Source organism: Aedes albopictus, chromosome 2 (genome assembly GCF_035046485.1).
Source record: "Aedes albopictus strain Foshan chromosome 2, AalbF5, whole genome shotgun sequence".
In the NCBI taxonomy this organism is placed as follows: Eukaryota; Metazoa; Arthropoda; class Insecta; order Diptera; family Culicidae; genus Aedes; species Aedes albopictus.
The window spans coordinates 18,045,934-18,068,548 of NC_085137.1; the positions used below are offsets into that span (position 1 = coordinate 18,045,934).

General features: G+C 36.7%; 1 protein-coding gene and 1 long non-coding RNA gene across 7 annotated transcripts in view; one reads left to right on the forward strand and one right to left on the reverse strand.

Moving 5' to 3' along the window:
- LOC109429565 (stress-activated protein kinase JNK) overlaps positions 1-22,615 on the forward strand; it is a 273,562-nt gene that overhangs the window by 216,445 nt on the left and 34,502 nt on the right. For all 6 annotated transcript variants that reach the window (XM_062849253.1, XM_062849248.1, XM_062849250.1 and 3 more), the window contains one exon: positions 2,785-3,083. In XM_062849253.1, the coding sequence (XP_062705237.1) occupies positions 2,971-3,083 (113 nt within the window). In that variant the 5' untranslated portion in view covers positions 2,785-2,970. The remainder of the gene's footprint in view (positions 1-2,784; positions 3,084-22,615) is intronic.
- LOC134287436 (uncharacterized) lies at positions 12,795-22,515 on the reverse strand. The gene is made up of 2 exons (XR_009997303.1): positions 15,257-22,515; positions 12,795-15,178 (listed from the first exon to the last, which is right to left on the reverse strand). It is a non-coding gene; the product is annotated as an uncharacterized LOC134287436 (long non-coding RNA).

Sequence of the window (22,615 nt, forward strand, 5' to 3'; positions counted from 1 at the left end):
GTGCGTTACATGGGGTTTGAGGGAGTTCCCGGGGGTTCGATGGCATTTCAGGAAGTTTTAGAGAAGTTTCAAGAGCTTCTGGAGGCGTTTGAGGAGGTTTCGGTTGGCAAGCAAGGGATCCACCAATTTAACCCAGCCAAAGTGTTTGCATCCTTTTTCAATAAATGCAAAAAAAAATATTAAAATCCTAGACTTTATGTAAATGGCGGCCTGGTTTGGGCGAGAATTACCTATCGATTCTTCATTTAAGGCAGTATGCTTTAAATACTTAGAGGGGATTCACCAAACAGATTAAACAACTGCGTAAGCCATAATTAGGGTAATTCATGTATTTTGGACAGGCTGAGGACAACGTTGGAAAAATCGTCCCCTAGCTTCCTTAGAAAGCAATTGATTATTTTGCAAAGTTACTAATACGCTTATAATATGATTGTACTTTGCGTTCCAGGTGACAAAAACCTTAACGAAAGCATTTTAAGCTGAGAAAATCACAATTTCCAATCGCCTGTTAGAATCGCATTTTGGACACCGAATATATGTTTTGGACACCTTCAGGTATATATAATTTGGACAGGGCAGTTATCTCAATGTTTAGCCTTGAATACTGCTAAATCATGGAAGCAACATAAATTAACAAATATTTTCTTACAAATAATCACATTTTTACGCTTAACAGGCATCTATTTTGATAACTATAACATTTTTTTTAGAATCGAGAAAATATCGCCAGACCCACAGAATACGCCTCCAAGTATGCAATCGCACAGTATCCCCATGTAGTTCGTCAGATGACCAAAATATATTTGCAGTAGAAAACCAGTAATGTATTTTGGACACCACCTATTTTAAGCGTTCTAGATGAATGTTAAGGGATTGGCTGCTTAATGCTTCTTTATTGAACATTTTTCATTGTGATAAGGCATTCAAATTTCTTACAATTATTAATTCAACGATTTTGGGGTGAATATTGTATGTGACTGTGAAGTGTATGTCGTCTTGCATACTTGTGCATTTGAGGGGTTTTAGTGAAATAATTTACATTTTCGATAATTTTGAAGTAAATTCTTAATTGTTAAGCGTATTTTCAACGTAAGTCATCAGAATAGGATCTATTTGATCCAATAATCGATATTGAGAAGTATCTACTTTTATTAGCTCTCCGGAACAAGGCATACATCGCCGTGCATGTCCAAATTATATACATGTCCAAATTATATTTTTTACCCTATCTGATTATTTGAAATCTTTTATGAAATTGCGAATGAAATAATCAAATATTGCTTTGGCGGTCGCGACGTTTAATCAGGTTAATATTTAATTGGCGGGTTACGCTGTTTAGTGAATCACCCTACTATGTTAGTTAGGAAAGCCGAAAAACTCGCGGCTGTTTCGAGGTTAGCAGAATACCCCCTTTGGGTTTATGTTGTTTTCCTTGGACTCGGACGTGCATATCGCCTTCGCTAGCGCCCACCTTAGCCAGAGAGTCAGCTTTCTCATTGCCCGAAATCGAGAAATGTGAAGGGACCCAAGCTATGGTGATGGTGAATGAGAGTTTGGACAAAGCACTCAAGACTTGGCGTATACATCTCATGATTGTCCCAAACAAATGTTCTACAACTCGACAATTCTTAAACTCAATGGAGTCTTACCCATGGATATTGAATATTAAATAGTTGACTGTATGTCAGTGCATTGAAACTGTAAGTGCATAGAAACTTCCACTCTAAAGCCATAACACTCATATAATTTTAGCAATTCACTTCAAAAGCGCTGCAAAAATACTGTCAGCCAGTACACTTCAAACGAAGCTTTCAAGCATTCCGCTATAAGGAACGAATGAAAGTTTGGAATGTAACTATAAGAACTGCTTTTATGTTGCATGCTTGTACAACCATCCATTCGTTTCTCTCTTGAAAATGCTAACTTTCAAAGCTCATACTGTAAGCTGGAACGGAGAATTTCAAGAGCTCCAGTTGTTGCACTACAGCATGGTTTTCTTTTTTCGTCCTTTACGCTCTTGTGCGCTAATGAATTAATGTGTACACAGCGACAACGATTGGCTTCTAACTTCTACGTACCAGTGAAAGCGTCCGTATGCTCCTGAATGCTGAATGATGCACTAAAATTTGTCACGCTTGATTAATGTTTTTTTTCCGGTAGGAACTTGAAATGTTCATGAACATACAACTAGTTTTAACGAAATGCGTGGTCCTAATAAGATGAAATGTAAACATAATACTGGAATGCGTGGAATTTCGACATAACCAAAATATCGAGGCTACCACAATTTACAACAAATATCTATGACCTTCTGATATTCCAGGATTTTTCAATAGAAACAACAGTATGAGCGAGTTCTTTTTTGCCTCAACAGTGCATATCACCTAAAAATCCATTACGGTGTACCTTTTTGTTGAGAAATAATAAAATCTACCGGACGCTCCGAAGAAACAGTGCGCTTAGGGGCTGTCCATAAACCACGTGGTCATGAGGGGGGGGGGGGTTCGGCCAATGACCATTTAGTATGGAAGAAAAAAAAAATTGTATGGACTAATGACCACGCGGGGGGGGGGGGGGGGGTTGAGAAGTCCCAAAAAAATGACCACGTGGTTTATGGACAGCCCCTTAACGACGTTTTTATCGAAATTGATTTTGTCAACAATTTGTCACAATATTGCCACCTATCAACTTATCATACCTGCCACCGATGATGATCCATCGTTATTTACCACTCCATTCACTACTACCTAGTACTATCGGACGGTTTCCATCTCCTCTTTCCAGACAATAACCGGGATCACTAGAACCGAAGAACGCACGCCAAGTGGATAGAACGTCCCGGGAGCAGAGCGAGCGCAGCCGATAGCAGCAGAGCCTGCAGAACGCTACATTACAAACGGAAGGGAAAGAAAATCACCCAACAACTCCCCCCCAACATCAGCTTCTTTTTCGGACTTGGTTCAGTGCAACATGAGCTCACGTCACGCCTTCTACACCGTCGAGGTGGGCGACACCAAGTTTACGATTCTGAAGCGATACCAAAACCTGAAACCGATCGGATCCGGCGCGCAAGGCATTGTGTGGTGAGTACTTTGAGGGCGCGGGGGTTGGGTTAGATTGGTAATCAAACTTCAACTCTTTTACGATTCCCCGACGACGACGACGATGATGGAGGAGACTCAGGCAGCAATGTTGCTTCCTGTGCTAGGTTCAGTTCCGTTTAGTTGGAAGTTTTGTAGACAAAAGAATCAGGACTGGAATTGGATCGGTTTCCTCTAGATTGTTGATTGAATACCGATTGTACTCAGGGAGATGAACAGAATTTACCGGCTTGAGTTGTAATTCGTTTCCAAGAAACGTTGGCTCGTTTGTTTTCAATCCATCTCTTGTTGAAATCTTGGTGTCATCTGCACGCCTCAAGCTAAACAAACGTATCTCAAGTTGTCAGCGTTAATTGGATTATCGCCAGCTAGAGCATCCCCAACGGGAGCCTAATTTTATTATATACAGACCCAAGAATAACACAAAAAACGCCATGTCAAAACTTCCTCCACGTCTTGTCTTAATTCGAAATGAATCCACAATAATCTGGTCCAATTTTTGCCTTTCTCGTACACCTAGGTGTACCGAAAGGCTATATGTTCACTCCAAAAATGAAATTTTGGAGCCCCCGGAGGGGTAAGTTTCATATACCAATCGACTCAACTCGACGAGTTGAGATGATGTCTGTGTGTGTATATGTGTGTGTGTGTGTGTGTGTGTATGTATGTGTGTGTGTATGTGTACAAAAAAAGGTCACCTCACTTTTAGATAGTAAATATCAACCGATTTTAACGATCAACGGCTCATTCGACGCGGAATCTGGTCCCATTGTTTCCTATTGAAAATGGTTCGGATCGGTCCAGCCGTTCCGGAGTTATGGCCATTTAAGTGTTCCGGATCGGTACCCCTGGAAGGGGCCAGACATGAAAATGCACCAAACCCATGCATGCGACCCATCAAACCACGAATGAACGGTAAGCAGGAAAATAGTCTCAGACCATATCTGAACCGGTAATGTTCCGGAACCGGTTCCGGATGTTCCACCGAAAGTGGCCAAATATAAAAGAGTACCAAACCCATGCATGCGATACAACAAGTAACGGCTTTTCTGATAACCTGATGACTGGTTATCAAAGAAATAGGTTAGGACCACATTAGGGACAGCCGGTAGTGTCGTAACCAGTTCCGGGTGTCCCTCCGAAAGCGGCTAAATATAAAATTTAACTGAACCTATGTATGCGACACAGCAAAGCTAGGATTTTTTGATAACCTTATGAACGTTAGCAAGCAAACAGGTTCAGACCGGTGAGAAAAATGTTTTACGCATATGGTCAAATCTCAACCGTTACGTAGTAATTGAACTTTACATGTTTTTGACTTTTCTTGTCTCAAACTGGCTATAACTTGAAAATGGTCAAACTTATCGCATTTGAAAGATTAATAAATTTGCTACAAAAAAGATCTTGGAATCTATTGATTTAGTTAGATAACTAAAGCAAAAAACTCGAAAGTAGTGTTTTGCCTTTCTCGTACACTTAGTGTACAAAAAAGAACTATATGTTCACTCAAAAAACGATTTTTCGGAAAAAGGCTCAGAGGATCAAGTCGCATATATCAATCAACTCAGTTCAACGAATTGAGATTACGTCTGTATGTGTGTATATGTATATGTATGTATGTATGTGCACAAAATAAGTTCACTCACTTTTAAGGCACTTCCCATTGGCCGTTTTTTTCGGATTATAGCTTGAATCGAACCGGAATTGTTTGCTATCAAAAATGGTCCAGATCGGCCAAGGCGTTCCAGAGTTATGGCCATTTCAGTGATCCGGACCAGCACCGGTAGAACTAGCCGTATATAAAACTGAACTAGCCCCATCATGCTATATATCAAACTGCGGCGATTTTTGTAACCTTCAGCATGGTTGACGAGTTCTGTGCGGAAATCAACACTGGAGACCAGACGCTCCACGATGTCGGCCAAAAATTCCAGATGGCAGCCAAATATTCAAGGTGGCGGCTCAAAATTCAAGATGGCGGCTGTTTAATAGATATTTAGGCACTTAAAGCATGCTATATGGGAATATTTGATATGGGGAAGATGTCTGACTTCTAAAATAATGACTAGAATATCCAAGATGACGGTCTGAAATCCAAAATGGTGGCTTTAATTTCAAGATGGCGTCTGTTTAAAGAAATTTAAGGCTCTAAAACCATGCAATATGGGTATATTTGGTATGGGGAACATGTCCGGATTCAAAAAAGGACGACCAGAATGTTAAAGATGGCGATCTAAAATCCAAGATGGTGGTTTCAGTTTCAATATGGCGGCTGTTTGATGGAGATTTAGGTTCTAACGGCTGTTTAATGAAGTTTTAGGCTCTAAAACCGTGCAATATTGGTATATTTGGTATGGTGAAGACTTCCAGAGTCCAAAATGGCGATCAGGTTATCCAAGATGGCGATCTAAAATTTAAGATGGCGATTCTGAATTCAAAATCGCGGCTGTTTAATGGAGTTTTAGGGTTCTGAAACAATGCATTATTGGTATACTTGGTATGGGAATGATGTCTGGATTCCAAAAATTACGACTATAATATCCAAGATGTTGGTCCGAAATCCAAGATGGCGGCTCCACATTCAAGATGGCGGCTGTTTAATGAAGTATATTTTTCGTAGGGAAGATGCCTGGACGCCAAAAATGGCGACCAAAACATCCAAGATGGCATTCTTAAATCCTAAATGGCGGCTTCAAATTCAAGATAGCGTCTTTTTCTTAAGAGTTTGAGGCTCAAACATTAAAAGTCAGACAAACGATATGATTTCTGGTATCATGAAATGGATTTCTGTTAATTGTATGAAAGTGCGATATACATCAACATTTCGCTTGAGTTTTATTGAAATGGGGTTTCGAAGGCACGAGAAAGGCGCCATCACCGCTAGGTGGATTAATTAGGGTTTTCGATATGAAATCGATTTTTGTTCTATTTTTAAGCAAAGTTGATCTCTTCACACATCTCTTTCTCTGCAACCAATGCTCCGATTGAGCTGAAATTTTTAACCGTTACTATCCAACATCGCACGTTGAGAAAATAATTTTTATCTTATCAAATAAATTTTTTTTTTATATTTTTTAATATTAATGCGAGAAAAAAAATTAAAAAAAAATCCTCCAATGCACAGTGAGCAGAAGCGGGCCCGTAATCGGACTTATTTGAAAGCCGCTAGTTTTGAAACTCGAATTGATGCATTTTCCATGGAAAATAGGCCGATAAATCGAATGGTGATGGTTTCATCTTGTGCAGACCTCGGAAAGGGGTTCATTTTGCCCCATTTTACCCTAAATCAGCCGTTTTCAATGGGTATATTTTCATAACTCTACACGCCGCTAATTTTTATGTATATAAATTGACGAATATGTTTACAGAATAGAGTGATGAAGTGTTCATTCAGTGCTGAGCCTAATAAATGATCCATTTCGCCCTATTTCACCCTAAATTTATAATTTTAATGTATGTATGCCTGTAATTTCAATTGATTCAGAATTTTTGTACATTGATGAACAAATGTCATGCTATTATATCTACAAATTGAATGGCGATGACATCATGCTATGCTTAGTCCAAGAAGTGGTGTATTTTACCCTATTTCACTCTATATTAGAAGTAATGGTAAATATAACGTCTATAGCTTTAAATGCTGCAATAATTTAAGCTTATGATTGGACAAGTAATATGTTATCAGCTCTACAGCACTGAATGATGATGGGGTCATGCTGTGACATGTCTAAGTAATGGCCCGTTTTACCCCATATCACCCTATATAAGTTATTTTGCAAACAGATCTCTATAAATTAGTTTTATAGTGATGATTAACCTGGGCTTGTTAGGGGAATATCTGTAAATAAAAAGAAAATCGGGTTAAGTACGGTTCCTTTGAATTCCACTAAGAATTTGCATCCTTTGACAGATACGTATTTCGACCTCAACTGTAAGGTCGTCTTCAGTGTCTTGTACTTGACTCGACTCTCAATAACTAATAAATAACTTATATAGAGTGATATGGAGTAAAACAGGCCATTACTTAGACATGTCACAGCATGACCCCATCATCATTCAGTGCTGTAGAGCTGATAACATATTACTTGTCCAATCATAAGCTTAAATTATTGCAGCATTTAAAGCTGTAGGAGTTATATTTACCATTACTACTAATATAGAGTGAAATGGGGTAAAATACGCCACTTCTTGGACTAAGCATAGCATGATGTCATCGTCATTCAATTTTGTAGATATAATAGCATGAACTGAATCAATTGAAATTACAGGCATACAAACATTAAAACTGTAAATTTAGGGTGAAATAGGGCGAAATGGGTCATTTATTAGGCTCAGCACTGCATGAACACTTCATCACTCTATTCTGTAAACATAATAGTATCATATTCGTCAATATTATATACATAAAAAATAACGGCGTGTAAAGTTATGAAAGTATATCCATTGAAAACGGCTGATTTAGGGTAAAATGGGGCAAAATGAACCCCTTCCCGAGGTCTGCACAAGATGAAACCATCACCATTCGATTTATCGGCCTATTTTTCATGGAAAATGCATCAGTTTGTGTTTCAAAACCAGCGGCTTCTAAATAAGTACGATTACGGGCCCGTTTCTGCCCACTGTGCAATGTGTTCCATGTCCCTAAATATGATGCTAATTATCTGGTTTGGAGTAAAAATAGCAAAAAATCGTCAAAAACTACAATTTTGCATGAAAAAAAAACAAGTTTTAATGCATGTTTTGACAGTTTTTGGTAAAAAGTGTCATAAAAATGACTACTTTGGCGAATAGTTTGTTTGGGACAAAGATAGGCAACAGAAATATCTTCAAAAGCAAGCTAAAAAATTTCAAATTGGTCAAACGCTTGAAAAGTTATCAGACTCTAAAGTTAATTTTTTTTTGTAAAAAGAAGAAAAAAATAAATTGAATCTTCAAAAACTCATATTTTGCGTGACTTTGGAAAAATTTAATGCTCTGCGTGTTTATTTGAAATTAAATTTGTGAGAGATTCAAAAAAAGTATTGAAAATCGGTTGAAAATTGAAAAAGTTGTGGCACTGAAGTGAAAGCATCTTTTCATTACTCGAAAATTCAACTTTGAGGCGATTGCCACCTCAAAATCTCAATACTTTCGGCTCAAACTCAGAGGTTTCTCTATTTATGTCATTTGAATCCAGAAGAGCTTACGAGTTCCAGGTTTCAACAACTTTTGAAAAACAAGCCGCAGCCTGCTGTTTAGCTCGACTTTCAGGTAAAACTCAAAAACTGTTGTTTTTAAAATTTTCTGAAGCAGGATCTCGAAAATGACCGATGAAAATCCCTGTCATACCAGAGGCTTTGCCTCAATTTTTTCTGAAACCTTTTAAAATTTCTTGCCAAAGCTTAAACTTTTTAGAATTTATTGCCAGGATGGTATCCATTTTTGTTTTAAATTTTCTAAAATCAGATGCATTTTGATTGGCGTAATTTCTTCAACGGTTTCTCGTAGAATTCCTTGTTTGTTATTCTTGGATTTCTGTGAGAAACTTCTCCGACAATTTGCTGAGAATTTTCCCAAGCATTTCTGTAGAAATTATCTGTCATAAGTTTCATCACTTGTGTTTTCGGTCATTATTTTCAGGAATTTTGCTAGAAATTACTTTGATGATTCCGAAATTTTTCTTCAAGTTGCATGTCAACAAACGCTTAGATATATTACTATCAAACATCTCGCTAAGGTTAATCCAAGAACTCTACCACGCTTCATGCTTATCTCTACCAGGAATTCCTTAAAACGTTTGAAAGGAGTTCAATAGATATTTCTCCTAGGATTTAATCATCATGTACTGGGCATTTTTTTTTATTATCGTACAAATTGGGCCGAAGGGTCTCAAATTTTCATGAAACTTTTTCCACAGGCAGGGCTCATGGATATATGAACAAAAAAAAAAAATGAGGAAAATTCAGGGTCGCCTATTTTCCCGGAAAACTCAAGTGGAAATTTTTTGTTTTCCCCTGACACTACTTACTTTGAAAAATCATAACTCAAGAACGAAGCATCGTAGAAACAAAGTTTTTTTTAGAAAATGAAAGCAAATTTTCTCAGAAATCCAAAAAAAAAATATGAACTGGAAAAAGTTTCCCACAAAGTTTTCCACAGTTGAGAAAATTCATAAAGAAAAGCCGGAAAAACTATGTCTGAACTCGTGGAAAATTTTCAAAAAATATTTTTGGGAATGTTATTTTATAAGCTTTGATCGCTGAAATTTTTGGAATGTACTTTTTTCTCGTTACTGAGTTATGATCAATTATGTGAAAATGACCATGTAAGCCTATATTATATGGTCATTTTTCAAAAAATTTGCCATAACTCAGGAACGAAAATAAAGTGCATTCCAAAAATTTCAGCGATCAAAGCTTATGAAATTACCTTCTCAAAAATATTTTTTTAAAAATTTTCCACGAGTTCGGACATAGTTTTTCCGGCTTTTCTTTATGAATTTTCTCAACGGTGAAAAATTTTGTGGAAAACTTTTTCCATTTCATATTTTTTTTGGATTTCAAAAATTTCAGCGATTAAAGCTTATAAAATAACCTTCTCAAAAATATTTTTTCGAAAATCTTCCACGAGTTCGGGCATAGTTTTTCCGGCTTTTCTTTACAAATTTTCTCAACTGTGGAAAATTTTGTGGGAAACTTTTTCCAGTTCATATTTTTTTTGGATTTCTGAGAAAATTTGCTTTCATTTTCTGAAAAAATCTTTGCTTCCACGATGCTTCGTTCTTGAGTTTTGATTTTTCAAAGTAAGTAGTGTCAGGGGAAAACAAAAAAAATCCACCGGAGTTTTCCAGGAAAATAGGCGACCTTGAATTTTCCTCAATTTTTTTTGTTCATATATCCATGAGCCCTGCCTGTGGAAAAAGTTTCATGAAAATTTGAGACCCTTCGGCCCAAACCCGTACGGTAATAAAAAAAATCCCCTGCTGCGAGATTTCCGTCTATTTTTTTAATAATCCATTTTTATACAAATATCTTACGGATAAACTCTGAAATAACGCTAAATTTCGTTAGAAAGTATTCTACGAATACGTATATTCTTAGTAATGTCTCGAAAAGTATTCCATTCAAAATTCTAGAGGAGGTTTTTCCTTAATTTCCTTCATTAATTTTATTTGAACACTGGCACAAACCGTGGATGGAGATACAAAGAAGTGTATATCCATTTGCGTTGCAGATTTCGCTACTCTCTAAAACATGGGTTTCCAACCTTCGTTTCGCGACCCCCCAACTGCTTGCAGGCACGCTGCGATTGTTCTACGAAAAGCGGGATGACAACAGATTGGGGGGGGGGGGGGGTGGTCGTGAGAGCCAAGGTTGGGAAGCGATGATCTAAAATCCACTCATCCTAGCACACCTGACGAAGTCCTTGCAATCATTTGTATTTTTATTTTGAAATTCCTGTACAAAAAATTAGTCCGAAAGAGCTCACAAAAAAATCTGTGATATTAGGACTTCTTGCAGGGATTCCGAACAATATTTTTAGGGATTCTTTCCAAAATTCGTGCAAGGGTTTCTTCAGTAATTTAGTAATTTATGAGAACTGCACAAAACCCGCCAGAAATTCCTGTACGAGATATTAAAAAAAAAATCTATCAAACATTAATTTGGAAATTTTTACCAGGGATTTCTTCAGTTTCTTACAGGGATCAATTCAGATATTTCACTAGATGAATGTCTGAAATTTTTCAAAAGGTTTTTTTAGAAGGTCCTTGAATCGATTGCTTCAGAAACTCCTCTATGAGTTTCTTCGGAAGCTCTTAAACAGCTCTTAAAACCATAGCTTCAGAAATGGCTACATGAATTACTGTAAAAAATGTTCCAGGTATGTTTAACATAAATGCTCCAGCGATTCCTTCAGAAAAACTTTTATGGAAAATTTAAGCAATTCTGCCAGGAATGCCTTCGGAGATTTGTCTGAGAACTCATTGAAAAATTCTTCATAGTTTTCTAGGGATTACCCCAGAAATTAATGTAAGTAATCCTTTATAGAGCCTTCTTTGGATTCCTTCCTAAATTGCTCAATGGATTCCATCAGAAAATCTTCCGTGAAATGCTTCGAGATTTTTCTAAAATTTTCTTAACGAGTTCCTCAGAAATTCCTCCAAAAATTCTTTCAGAAATCCGTACGAGTCTTGAATCATCCATAATTCCTTCAGAAACCCGTTGAGAAAAATTGAGAGTTTCTCCAGGAACTTATTGAGATCTTTTTTCCAAAATTTCCTTCAGAAATTCTTCTTGGGATTCCTTAATAAATAACCTGTAAATTGCTTCAAAAATTCCTATAATGAGATTCCTTCATTAATTTGTCCAAAGATTCTACGGGGTATGACTGGGTTTACGTAAAACTTGGCATTTTTTCGGCTTTCAGTCACAGAAAAGCGTTGATTTTTTTTTTCTCAAGCGCAGGATCGAAACGTTAGCAATGATCTAAAAAAATCAACGCTTTTCTGTGACTAAAAGCCGAAAAATACCAAGTTTGTCCAAAGATTCTTTAAGAAATCTTCTATTGATTTCTTCCGAAATAGCTCCATGGCATGGCTTCTTTCAGAAATTACAAAAATTCTTAAAATCTACAATGGTTTTTTTTTCAGAAACTTCACCTGCAGTTTCTTCACATTTTTTTCCGGAGATTCTTGAGGAAATTTCTCCAATTCACTAACACTTTGGAACTTTTAGTATTTTTTTTTCACTTAATCATTAGTTGAAATATAAAAAATTTTGAAAAGAAAACAAAAAAATGCAACTTTCAATAAAAACTAGAAAGAATAGGCAAATTCCTTTTAATTCCACTACTTTGATTATCATCGGAGAGATAGGCCTATTCCGTTTGTGACTTACAGACGTCTTCAGTGTCGAGTGCTCGATTTTCTCCAGGGCTTCAAATATTCCCCCGGGAATTTTTTTTAAGAAATTCCTCCTAGGATTCTTCTAGATTGATTTCCATGTGTTCCTTCTGAATTTCCGCCAGGGATTTCCTTATAAATTTTACTTCAGAAAACAGCTGTTTAGAAAATCCTTTGAAATTGTCTGCTGTGATTCCTTTGGAAATTGGAATTGGAAATTATTTCAAATATTATTTCATAAACTCTTCCAGTGGTTTCTTCAGAAAATCTTTCGAAGACTCTTTGAAAAATTCGTACAGATATATCTTGAAGAAGTCCACCTAAGATGTGTTCAGGAATTGATATAAGGATTCCATTGAAAATTCCCACAGGAATGTGTTTTTTAGGTAAGGTGCCCAACCACTTTGGCAGTGGCTGGTGTTTTGGGCAATTTTCTGATATAACTCAGTCAATTTCAAACATATTGACTCTATTTTTTGTACACCATACGTATTGTATGTATCTCACCACGTACAAAAAAAAATATTGTCCATTGATTTAAAATTGACTGTACTACAGTGGAAAAGTGCCCAAAATAGAAGCCCTGCCAAGATGGTTCTACTTCCCCATTCATTCAGAAAATTCTGCAGGAGATGCTCTGGAGGTTCTTGCATTACTACTTTCAGTGAGTCAGGCAAGAATTCCTCTGGAGATTCCTGCAGGAGTTCATACAGATATTCGTTCAGGATTCCCTCCATATATTTTCTCCAGAAATTTCTCCAGCATTTCTTCTATGGATAATTCCAAGAACTGCTCTATGATTTTTTTTAGGATTTCAGAAACATTTCCTATGAATTTCTACAGGAATTCCTTAAGAAATATCTTGAGAACATATTTATGGATCTTAACGGAAGCTTGGCAAGGCGTTTCCCCAGGTATTAGTACGGGATTTCCTTCACAAATACGCCAACAGATTGCTTCAGGAGTACTCTCAGAAAATCCCTCCACGATTTTTATTAAATAATTGCTAGTAATTTTCATTAAAATATTTTTACAAACTTTTCTTGGAATTCCTCCAAGATCCATAATAAAGTTCTTGAGATATTTCTCAAGAAATTCCTGTAGGAACTCATAGGAAATGTTTCTGAATTCTTTAAAGAATTAATAGAGAAATTCTTGGATTTATGCATGGAAGAAATGCCAGAGCAATTCAGGGATTTCTTCAGATATTTCTCTGTAGATTCATTCATTCAATAGTACTTCCTAAGACTTCTAAAGAAATTCTACTGGATATTTCTTCAAAAATCCCTTCCACAGATTCATTCAAAAATATCTCCTGAAGCTTCTTTGGAGTTACAGAGTTTTCTTCAGAAATTTCAATAAGGGATTTCTTCAAAAGTTCATCCATACAGCTTTTTAGAAATTCCTCTAAAAATGTCTCCAAAAATCATAGAGAGATTCCTATGGTAATTCTTTCATGGGTTCCTCCAAGACTTACCTGAGAATTTCCTCCAGGGGTTCTCGCATAAATTCACGCTGATTTTTTTTTTGTTCTAAATTAGAAATATCTTCTGGGACTCCTTTCGATATCCCTCTAGGGATTATTTCAGAAGTTCTTCCAAAAATGACGCAAAAGTTACTGGAAGAAGTCTTGAAATAATTGTCTGAAGAAATCCTTCGGAATTCTCCTGGTGATACCTTTAGAGATTCCTAGAAATTTTTGAAAATTTTCTGGAGGGATGCCTGGACAAAAAATTATGAAATCCTGAATAAATGCGTGAAAGAGAAACCTGGAGAAACTCTGTAAATTTCTTGAAAAATGACAAGTAGTAGATCTGAAAGTAATTTCTGTGGGAATTGTTGAGAGAGAAATACCTGAGGCATCTGAAATTTCTAAATGAATCGCTAAAGAAAGATCAGAATAAATCCTAGGCCATTCCTGGAGAAACATATGTAGGAAATTCTTGAGAAATAACCCTGGAAGAACTTCCAGAAGAATTTCTTTAGAATTTTCTTGAGAAATTGCTAAAAAAAATGCCTGAGAGAATACCTGAATATATGCAGTCATACCGAAAAATTCCAGCAAGGAAGAATCTCTGTGAGAAATAATCTCTTGGAAATGCGTATTAAATTTATTTTGAAGGTATTCCTAGCGAAGCCCCTGGAGATATGCAGGAAGAATTTCCTGAGAAATTTCAAGAATAACGCCTGGAGAATTCCAAAGGAAATATTTTTTAGAAATTCCTCGAGAAATTCTTGAAGAAGACAAATTCATTGTGAAATTCCTGAAAAAATTTCTGGAGGAATCTTTGGAGAAACTTTCTCAGAAAAAAAAACATGAACAGGAATGCATTTAACCTAGAGAAATCTTCAGATTAATACTGGCTGAAATCATTTTATAAAATCCTGCGGGAATCCTATTTTTATGCAAATATCGGATTTTTTTTATAAATCTCGAAAGAATCCCTGAATGAAATTCTGACGGTGTCCCTGGAGATAATCCTGGATAGAATTCTAAAGAAATCACACAACGTACTCCTGAGTCGTAACAAACCGCTGGACGAAGCAGAAGTACATGGGAAGGAATACGCTTTAAAAGTATTCTCGGACGAATTTATTGAAGAATTATTACTAAATCGCTGAATTACAAAAGTTTCTTGAAAAAATATTTAATGGAGGGATTTACCCGGCATACTTAATACATAGTAAGGCGCAATATCGAAATCATTTACATGGAGGCATACCAGTGCAGAGGGCGCTGAAATTTGGAAACCTTGAGTAACCAGCACTGACTAGAGCCCTACGAAAAAAAAAAATCATAGCGATCAAGCCTCTTTAAAATTTGCATTCAGTTGCAAATAATATCCAAATATTTTTACAATTTTCGGATGCTCATTGTATGAATCAAAATTAGCACAACGATAGGGATGCTCTAAGTAAATATCAAACCAACTTCTCATGGCATCTGCTGGTTTTGCATAAAACCATTGTTAAATCATTCGAATTCAGATTTTCATCTGATTGGTTATACGAGGTTATTAGGCCTCTGATATAAATGACGACGAAGCCTTACGTAAATCTTGAGCTCATGCCATTCTTGAGATTATTTCAGTACCATCCACCAGAACCGAGCCCACGAGCCTCCAACTCTATCGATTTTACCTGCCCACTCGTTCACAGCTCATTCCAGCATCATCACGATAGCCATCCATCCAATCTGAAATATACGTTAATTAATTGCAAACAGAAGCGATAATTAAAAGGTTATTGTGCTTGGATGGATCCGTATACCTACAATGTCCTGTCCAACTGCCCATGGATGGGCCCATGGGGATGGGGCTCTGTGTTTGTTCGTTCAGAACATAATCCCATATTAGGTCATTGACTCCTTTCATATCCACAAATAGGTAGTGTTGCACCGATTGGCCGGCTAATGCACTGAATGGGCGCAAATCCGGGATGCAAATCTCGCTTTACCGGTCACCCACTCCAGACAAGTAGGACCCTTGAAGGATTAACAGCATCATCAGCAGCAGCGTTGTTGGTCGTCGGTTCATCTATCAGTGCCGGCGACTCAGTTTGTGATGATATTGATCCACGCCGTAAAGATGGTCCGTAATACGAGTTTGTTGGCCAACGATCTCCAACGGAAGCACGTCGACGACGGTAGCAAAGAATTTTCCCAACAAGTAGCTCGATATGGCTTTATTATCCACCAGTCTCACTAGAGGAAGTGGAACAATGAGCGAACGCTTGGATGGGCTGCACTCCACTTCCACAGATGTGGGAGAACGGAAGGCTTTATTAGATCGTAAATCATTTCCTTCGAAGAAGGCGGTCTGAGAGCTTTGAGAAGGTTGAAACCTAAACAATGTTCGTATGGTGAATAAATTTTTCAATATTGGTTATAAGCCTGGTTATAGGAATGGCGTTTTAGAAAGATGAGTGGTTTTTAACCCTGAATAGACTTGTATGTTATCGTTCTTGCCGATTTCTCATGATTCATTGGAAAATTGTCTCGTACTATTTTCTGTGAAACTCTTAAAAGTCACTTCTAGCAGTTTAAAAACATTTGTTTTTAGAAAACCGAATGAAATATAATTAGTACCTATGTATTTATTGTAGAAATTTAAACGTCATTTATGAGAGATGCTGAGAGATAATTACCAAAATCGAATTTAGCTTGGCAACATTTTTCGATTGAAATTGATGTTACTGTAGTGCTACACACATAAGCAGCTTGTTATAGTTTTGAAATATTTTTATTTTTAAAAAGGTATCTGAACATAGAAGTTCACATAAGATATATTGTGGAGCGGACCTGGTGTGTTGGTTAGATAACGTGATCACGCCGATGACCTGGGATCAACTCTCTCTCTCCTGACAAGCTCCGGGGAAAAAATCTCGGGAATAAACATAAAAAAACATAAGATATTCAGATAGCGTTCTACGCAGCTTCTGGCACACCTATCTTAAAGTTGATTAGGGGCTGTCCATTAATTACGTAAGGGAATTTTTACGATTTTTCGACACCCCCTCCCCCCCTTGTAAGATTTTTTGTATGACAACCCAAAAATTTTTGTATGGCGCGTAAGATTTCTCATACCGCCCTTCCCCCCATAAAGCCTTACGTAATTAATGGACAGCCCCTTAGAAACAAAGCACAATTTTCAGATTCATCAAAACATCGATCAATGCTTTAATTATAAACCACGACTGAACATGCTACATTTTTCCATGAAGCATCTGAAACAGCTATGAGTTTTTTGGAACTTCTGGGCAAAGTTCCGATCTAGTTCAGTGCGAGCTTCTTAAGCAGCTTGAAGCTGCTTAAGGTGCTCCTCGGAACTTGATGTAGCCTTAAGTTGCTATTGAGCATACTGATACCTTCAAGCAGCCAGAGAATTCCATTCGAAAATTAACTGGAACCTTCCGGGACTTGAACTTATGGTTACTTGGGGGGACGTTTCTGTTGAATAGCTGGATCTTGAATAACTTGGAAACAGCCTGTAAAATCCATGGAGAAAACCCTGAAAACTACTCTCAACCTTCCGTAACTCGCGCGGTTGGCCACCACTGTCGGCACCACGCTAATTCTGAGTAGAAAAAGCGAGATTTTTTCAACGTGTTGTACAAAATACAACAGCGCGATCACTCGAGGGTTAAAACTATTACTTCACTTTGGAGAATATGTTTACTGAAGCTTCTCTTAGACGGTCATTCTAGTGATTTTCGATCGACGGTAGCTGATAAAGAGCTGATAAAAAGGAAATGATGACACATTTCTGCAAGCTGACAGTGCGACAATACCGTGAATCATTGTGGTGCGACTAGGGTCACCAAGGTTCTAATCACACCATGCTATGGGGGGGGGGCAGAGCTTAATTCCCGTTCAGAGCGATGAAACTTTTTACGAGAAAAGTTTCTTCTCTGCATCTACTGGTATTTCCATTATTGTCTAGTGCATGGTCAGGAGGGCCTTTTACCAAACGCTCCACTTGCAATCGTTTTTCGTTTAGCTAGAACTTTGTTTTCCAAAAAATCGTCCAGGTTATTCCAGTTCTTCGGAAATTCTGGTAGAATTTATCCCACATAATAATTTATGATCTCAATAAACTCCTGCGGAAAATGTGTGTTTAAATTCCAACAAACATCGCTTATATTTTTTGCAGTAAGCTTTAGTAAGATTTTTTTCCGTATTTTGTTGAGTTGTCAACAACAGCTCTTTGTTGACATTTACTTTATAAGAATTTTTGGAAGAAATATTGCCAGAAATTCTTCAGGGTTTCAGATAGATCCTCGAGAATTGTTTTTGATTGTATGTTAGTAGAAATTTTAAGTAAAGGTATCTAAAAATCTATCTCCTTATGCTGATCTGTTAAAATACCCTAAAATTTTTCATCAATTGTCTGATCAGGCAATTGATGAAAAATTTGCGTGCTGATAACTTTTGACAGTTTCAAGCTATTTACGATTTTATGGTATTTTAGCCTTCATGCCCCTGACGTATTTTGTGTGCTTATTTGTTGATGTTCATTTGACTCAATTTTCTTAAATTTTTAACCGATTTTGATGAAACAATCGGAAATTACTACCATTGCATAGAATGCACCGGTTGGTATGGACCCCAAATTGAATTCTCTATATCTTTTGATTCCGATGTTTTAGAATATTCACGTCTTCGGCAAATTTGTTCGGCAAGTCATGCGCCATCTGGTGGTGAATTGGTTAATTCGAAATTTCCTCACTAGATGGCGCTATTTAGCAAAAACAATTTAGTAATATAATGTTTTCAAACGAAATTATCGGAAGAACTAGAGCTTGTAGAAGCGTCACGTCTTTAGGAAAGTTTCTCAGTAAGTCGAGCGCTTACAGATAACGGACCGATTGATTCGAAATTGCACCACTAGGTGGTGCTAGTGAGCATGTAAATTGTGTATCTCATATATCACTGGATCCTTATCACTTAGAAAAATGACGCCTTCGAGAAACTTGTTGTTTTGTCAATTACTTCCAGATGATGGACCGTTTGATTTGAACCTCCACACATAGGTGGCGCTAGTGAGCATACAAATTTTACATCTCATATATCTCAAGATCCTGATCACATAGAAAGGCGCTGTCCATAAACTACGTAGACTCATTTTTGGTCATCTCAGAACCCCCTCCCCCCTCGTAGACTTTTGTTCATACACAATTTTCGAAATTTGTATGGAGCGTAGACTTTGGCCAGACACCCCCCGTCCCCCCTAAGAGTCTACGTAGTTTATGGACAGACCCAAAGATGGTGTGTTCGGCAAAGTTGTTTCATAGGTCTTACAGATGATGCAAAATTTGATTCGGAAATCCACACATAGGTGGCGCCACTGAGTATGCAAATTTTATACTTCAAATATCCCAGGATCCTAATAACTCTCTTACCGTCTTTACTATCTTCAGTAAAGATGTTTGGTAAGTCAAGAATTTACAGATAATGGACCGTTTGATTCGAACCTCTGTCACTAGATGACGCTAGTGAGCATACAAATTCTGAATCATTTTTACATCAGGATTCAGATTATTTAGTAAAATTGAAGATTCTGCAAATAAGTTGCAAGAACTTATAAATGATAAGTCGTTTTACTCTGAGTTTTGCTCATAGGTGGCGTCAGTGGGCATGCAATTTGTATATCTCATATAGCACAAGAGCCTGCAAGTCATAATCCCAGTGCACAATTTCTGCGCGCATTCAGAAAAAAATACCACTCAGTGCACACGGTGCTGTTCAAATATTTTGATGAACCAAACGCATACCAGTGGATTCAAAAAAAAAGCTAAGAGACATCACATCTTGTGATATCAGAGACAAACAGACACAACAATAACACAATTTCTCACCCATATATCTCAGGGTTTTAATTACTTGGAGTGTTGGTGTGATTGCCGAGCACACCAACACAGAGATGAAATTTTGCATCATCAAACTGTAAGCTCCTAACTTACCAAACAGTTTTGCCGTGGAAACCATCTTTCTAAGTAACCAGCGTCCTGAGATTAAAAAAAATATCGGCTCTTTAGCGCCGTTTATTAATGAAATTTCGAATCAAACGGCCCATCAACTGTCAGTCCTTGAGCAACTCAACAACTTTGCCGAAGATACCATCATTCGAGGTCAGTGGTGCTCATCCTGCGGCCCGCGGGCCGCATGCGGCCCTCCAAGCCTTAAGATGCGGCCCGCGGAGTACTTTAAAACGAATCGAAATTTTTGAACGATTATTTGAAATTACTCGTTAAATTTATTAAGAAATTAAACCGAAAAAAATACTGATCAAATTTCACAGTGTTGAACACAAATTAAATGAAAAAATAAACAAAAAGAACAATCCGTTCTGGTAATATTCGAAATCGCAACTCCGAAATATTTCGGCATTTCAGCTAAGTCACGAAGCCAGCTTATAGTTATTTATATGTGGTACGAATCAAATGACAGTTTGTTAAAAATGTAATCTTGAATCATTTAAAAATTAATTGCAGTTTTTAAGCGCAGTCAATGCAACGCTGAGCAAATATTTCACATTTCACCATTCCGAAGAACATAAAAACACAAAACACGAAGTATTTGACAAAATTCTCAACAAATCTCAACTTGGTTGCCAATATTGTTTAGTTGTCACTGTTTGTTTAAATTTCTATTATAAGACTCACATATTTTTCAAAACAAAACTTACGAATCCAATTTAAATTGTCCAAGCGAAACTCCTGAACGAACTTAAAGAAAAAAGTCTCAGGCGAGATTCATAAAGCGTCTCCTGTGCCCTTTTGAAGAAACTTTTTACATTTTTGGAGAAACTCCAGGAAACATTATTGGAGAAAAATTTTAAGCAACTCAAAGCGAAATATATGGAGAAACTCAAATCATCCTGGAGAAAATGAACCTGAAGAAACTCAATGAGAAAGTTGTGGCGATACTGCATGGAAATTATAGGAGCATCTCCTAGAAAAATGTGCCACTCTAACAGAAATTTCTTAAACAACTTCAGAATAAACTCCTCGAGCAACAAAAAGAGAATTTTCAGGAGTAACTGCAAACAAGATTCCAGGACCTAATGCATCAAGACACAAAAGATGCCTAGAACGCCTGAGGAAAATTTGAACAATAAATTTGAAGCAACTTATGCAGCAACTTTAGAAGATAATGTTAAAGAAACTTCCGGAAACAATTGTTAAAAATCTAATTTTTGAAGAAATTTAATGATGAAATATTTCATCAACTTTAGAAAAGACTTATAGAAAGAATTTACTAAAATCTTCGAGAAACTCCTGGAAAATTTTTGGAAAAATCCGGAAGCTATTCTAGGAGAAATTCTTGGAAACGATTAATTAGGAATTCCTGAAGTAACTTCAGGGCAGTTCCAAAGGCAAATTCAAGAGGAGTTCTTGGAGGTGGTCCAAGAGAATTCTAGAAAAACTAAAAGAAACTTCAAGAAATTTCTCGAAAACCTTCTGGAGCAACTCCACAAGAAATTTCAGGAGAAAATCCAGCAAACAGAAATTCTTGTAAAACCTGCTTGACAAGTTCTTGAAGTGGCTTCAAGGCAATTCTAGTGGCAATTTCTAAATTGTATGTTGTTTTGTTTTTGAGATATGATTTTTTGAATATAGAGAGTCATATATTTTAGTACTAGCTACTCTAAAATTGCTTGAAATTGCAAATTCTCATAAAACTATGCATAGTATTGCTTTTTAAAGTGATTCCTGGTGGTTTTGGTATCCATAATATTATAAGGAATCAAAATATAATCAAATTTAAAAAAGTGTCTTGTATGGAAAAATTTGACCTTTTATTTTCAAAAAATCATATCTCAAAAACTAAAAAACATACATCTCTGATTTTTTTATATGTTACGCCAAATTTCCTGAATTTTCTGATAATAATATAAAACCAGGGTATCTCTTTGTTCCCGAGACCATGAAAACGTGAAAAAACTAATATATTTGCATATTTTATAGTACTCTTTACATTTTAGTCCCTTTTACGTATTTTTCCTGAAAACTACAATTCAATAGCTTTCAAACAAAAAAAAGAAGTTTTAAATCGGTCAACTGGTTCAAAAGTTACGATTTTTTGAAAATTTTTAGTTTTGTAAAACCTTAATGTTTTGGACCACCCTATATGAAAATTGGTCACCCTAATGACGAAATAAAAAAATACGGGTCTAATTATTTCCGAAGAACTACAAGCCCACCAAGTTTCACGACAATCGGAGATGCACTATATCGTTATTCTATGGAATGGCTGAATAGCTAAACTCACTGAATCACTATTCATTTCTTCAAATATTAGTTTCGAAACGATCGGCCAAATCAAAAACTAAAGGTGCGATTGTGATCAATCGTAGCTACTTTTAAGAGAAAATTAATACATTTGTCGCTCTATCACAATTGTATGTCAGACAATTTGTTGTGTTATTCATGTAACGATATATGATATTTTTTGGTTGCAAATTTCAAAGCAAGAAAAAATATTAATGTTAAACATTTGATACAAACTAAAATAAATTGTGGAGAATTAGCCTAAGTTAAAATTCACGAAAAAAAAAACTAAGATAAATTCCTATCTATACGAAACAAGAAAATCATTCACTAGAAACTATATACAACCGACAACAAACTAACAAACTTAAACGATTGGAAACAAATCCATACTCATGTTCTTTCGTCTCCTCTTTGTGCTACCCAGAGAGCTAAACGCGAGAGAGCGCACGAGCCTACGAATAGAGACCGTAGTTTGCGTGTCTCTGTATTCTAAGCCCTGTTACGAACCGTACGTAAACTTTTCGCTTTCGAGCCCTACTTAGCAGCGACCGGTGCGGTTCGCTTCTTTGTTCGGGGCTCTACTTAACGTTAAAACGCACGATGGAGCCCATGAGTGGGCTTGGTCTTAGTGAACATCAAAATTTGAGTACGCAAAATACGTCTGGGACGGAAAGGTTAAATATATGCTCGTTTTATACTTTCTATCAAATTTGTCAATTTTTCGATGAATTCATGATTACGTCTTACAAAACCAAATAAATTATTTTTTTTTTTTTTTTCATAGTGATTACGGCGGTAGCACACTGTGCTTATGTTCTAACACCGCACCCTTTCCCTACGTTTGCTTCTATGAGCCTCT